Genomic DNA, 3,485 nt, shown 5'->3' with positions numbered 1-3,485 from the left:
TCTCTCTGTTGCGCACTCTCTCTCTACTCCTCCGCCGTGCTCCCCGCGCCTTGCCGCCGTGCTCCTCTCGCCTCACCGCCAGAACCACCGCCCCAACACAAGCTCCTTCCCTCTACCGATTCCAAGGCACAAAACCCCTGAAAAACTCCGCCCTCACGGCAACCCTAGATGCCCAAGATCCCGGCAAGCGACGTTGTGTGGTTCCCTCCTCCGACCGGTACTTTTGCTCCAGCCCCATTTTCGGTTGGCTGTCCTCCGGCGCCCATCTCCAAGGCTCGCCTCTAGTGCTAGCCACAAGTACAGATCGAGATGTAGACACTGCCAATGCTGACGATTTTTCTGATTTTCAAAAGGATTATTTGTAAAACATATTTGTATAACCATCTGAATACTTTTTTCGGATCGGTGGGAGTAACAAATATCGATCAAAGGGAGTACATTTTTTAGGGGTAAAAAAATAAAATACATTTTTTTTTGAGAATTAAAAAAAATACATGGGAACAGAAACTACTCCCTCCCGACCCATGTAGTAAACAAAAACCCATGTACGGCCCAGCAACTAAGCGAGAAGGCCCCTAATTCGTGCGGTCCACCGAGTACCGATGAATCAGACTAGTATCTGAGTGGTAGACAAAGCCCATAAAGCACGGCCCATTAGGGTTCCTCCTCCCTCGCACATAAACACTCCTGCGCGTCCGCCTCCGCCTCCTCCCTCGTCGGCCGCCATCTCCTCCTCAGGCTTAGCTCTCCTCCGCCTCCGTTCTCGAGAGCTCGCCAGAATGGTCGCCCACAGGGTAAGCTTCCTCCCCGCGCCGCCGTACTCCTCCTCCTACTGATCAGCCGCGCCCGCGATCCTCCCGTCTATCGCTGATCTCCGCGTTTCTTTCTATGTTCGTTCATTTGTGTCGTGCGCGCAGTTCCATCAGTACCAGGTGGTGGGTCGCGCCCTGCCGACTCCCGGCGTTGAGCAGCCCAAGATCTACCGCATGAAGCTCTGGGCCACCAACGAGGTCCGCGCCAAGTCCAAGTTCTGGTCAGTCCCCTCCCGAACTGCAGTTGCAGAGTCATGTCCATCTTCGCGCGCTCGTACGGAGGCCGCGAGCGTTTGCTGATGGTTCTATCTGGTTTTGTTTGTGCGCAGGTACTTCCTCAGGAAGCTGAAGAAGGTGAAGAAGGCCAATGGGCAGATGCTCGCCATCAACGAGGTACCACTTGTTCGCCACTGATGTAACCTTATGTATGTTTGTTCGGATTAAAGCCAGCATCGCAATAGATCTTACTTTTGTTGAGTATGCTCGAGGTAACATGGAGAGATTTGGTGTGAACTAACTGGATAGATTGGTATTGTTTGTGCGATTTCTGCTGATTAATGGTTTAGCGTGTCGCACTGTCTTTAGTTCCTCTTGAGTTATATCATGTATATTGGGTCTCATCCACTCATACTAATTTGCATGCTTAGGATTAGTACCTACTTTGCCCTGTTATTTTACTGAAACAGGGTATATTGTGCAGCTATAGTTTGCCCCGTAATTAATTACTATCACGTAGTTGCTGTTCTTGTTTGTTTGATTTATTAAGGATGAGGTGAGCCTTTCTTCTGGTGCAAGTATAAGTTGAATGAGCCATTTCGAGGTTATAATGTTATGTCCCATTCCTTCCTATCATGTAATGTTATACCTTTTGAATTAAGTAGCTTGTTGTATAGGGCACCCTGCATTAATGTACAAGCAATGGGAGAAGCATCATTTATGTCCTCATTCATATGCTATGTTACTTTGTGTATGTTTGTTCTTTGTTAAGTAATGTTTTTAATATAAAAAGCTCCATTGTCAGTCTGTATTGAAATTTTGTTATAGCTGTCTCTTCTCAGAGGAATGCTAAAACTCAAAAGCTTGTTGGTTCTCTTTCAAAGTCTTACCATTTTTAGTCATGCTTGTGTAAGGACTATCCAGTTATCTTGTATAAGTACTTCGTTTACTTCTATCCAAGGATAATTAGTTGTTTTATATAATTGCTCTCTAAATTTTACCTGGCTGAAGCCAACTTATTTAGTTTGTTCTGTAGTTTGTTGCTTGTCTCACATAGCCTAATAATCTAATCCATGTAGTTGCAGCATAATGAGTTAGTTACCCAACTATTCTCGATGTAGAAACAAGTTAAGCTTTCTTATCTGGTGTATTGTCGAACTTCGGTATCATCATGTTTTGTATTCATGCTATGTGCAGAATATAAAACCTGGAAGTGTTTAAAGCCGCACTGAGCTTTTTCTTCATGATGTTTTCTCAGTATATACATGGTTGCATTTTGTTGTCCTTTCTACTTCTAATTGTGTTGTTGTACATCTCTCAGATCTTTGAGAAGAACCCAACCACCATCAAGAACTTCGGCATCTGGCTCCGTTACCAGAGCAGAACCGGCTACCACAACATGTACAAGGAGTACCGTGACACCACCCTGAACGGCGCCGTTGACCAGATGTACACTGAGATGGCCTCACGTCACCGTGTGAGGTCCCCCTGCATCCAGATCATCAAGACGGCCACTGTCCACTTCAAGCTATGCAAGAGAGAGAACACCAAGCAGTTCCACAATGCTGAGATCAAGTTCCCGCTGGTCTACCAGAAGGTGAGGCCACCCACCAGGAAGCTCAAGACAACCTACAAGGCGACAAGGCCCAATCTGTTCATGTGATCAGGGATAGGCTCTCTCCCCCCGTGTTTTGTGGTTTAGCGTGTATGAATCTGGAAGATTTTGCCTGTCGAAGTTTTGATGTCCTGTGGGTTATGCACTTTGAATGTTTGATGTCGCCACTCTGGATGATGATGCTTTGCCACTATTAACTGTCTTGGATCAGTTCATTACGAGTAATAGTACCCAAGGGCAGTGAGTTCACAGTCGTTTTGGTTTTGGTTGGGTTAATACTGCTTGTGGCAACTTGCCTTCATTTGCGTCCCACTCGACACATTTTTTGTATAATGGTATTGTTGATACCAGCTTGAAAATGAATAACCCCTTCTGGTACGAGATATTAAGGTTCTGGATCAAAACTCTCTTTTCCATAGAAAAGATACGGTGCCAGGCAGTACGAAAGAAAACTTCACCAAGAAAGTGTCTCGACCCTAATAGAACACACTTCGAAAATGAAAAATGGCAGAAACGGCTATACCGAGCGTCCCCAAATAGGTGCCGGCAGTGCGCTATGGGGCGTGCCAGTTGTTGCTCTCTCCACTTGGTGAGGAGTTGTTGATCAAATAAATAAATTTGGTAAATAGGGATAGAAATTTGAATGAGCTTTTGCAAAGTAGCAATTCAACCGTTGGCCAACATATGGCCGTCTACTCACAAACAACTTAGGTTTCATGGCCAAATGGATCAAAGGAGAGAAGGAAGGACGTGAGCGACGATGCGACCTCCATGACATCCGGGAAAATGGCTAGAGGCTGATTATTCTTCTTCTCTTTTAGCATCTTGCAAAACAAAGTTTT

General features: G+C 45.6%; 1 protein-coding gene across 1 annotated transcript; it reads left to right on the top strand.

The window, feature by feature from the left end:
* Positions 1 to 685: 685 nt before the first annotated feature.
* On the top strand, positions 686 to 2,861 carry LOC124682185 (60S ribosomal protein L18a-like). Its single transcript, XM_047216922.1, has 4 exons — positions 686 to 794; positions 918 to 1,033; positions 1,142 to 1,205; positions 2,350 to 2,861. The coding sequence occupies exons 1-4, from the start codon at positions 780 to 782 to the stop codon at positions 2,689 to 2,691; spliced, it is 537 nt and encodes a 178-aa protein (XP_047072878.1). The 5' UTR covers positions 686 to 779; the 3' UTR covers positions 2,692 to 2,861.
* The last annotated feature ends 624 nt before the right edge of the window (positions 2,862 to 3,485 follow it).

This window comes from Lolium rigidum, unplaced genomic scaffold, assembly GCF_022539505.1.
Source record: "Lolium rigidum isolate FL_2022 unplaced genomic scaffold, APGP_CSIRO_Lrig_0.1 contig_70189_1, whole genome shotgun sequence".
NCBI lineage: Eukaryota > Viridiplantae > Streptophyta > Magnoliopsida > Poales > Poaceae > Lolium > Lolium rigidum.
Note: the sequence above shows the minus strand (reverse complement) of the source record. Positions and strands in the feature narration are given on the sequence as shown.

Coding starts and splice junctions, on each gene's coding strand:
- LOC124682185 (XM_047216922.1), top strand. Junction 1,034..1,141: donor CGCGCCAAGTCCAAGTTCTG/GTCAGTCCCCTC, acceptor GTTTGTGCGCAG/GTACTTCCTCAGGAAGCTGA. Junction 1,206..2,349: donor AGATGCTCGCCATCAACGAG/GTACCACTTGTT, acceptor TACATCTCTCAG/ATCTTTGAGAAGAACCCAAC.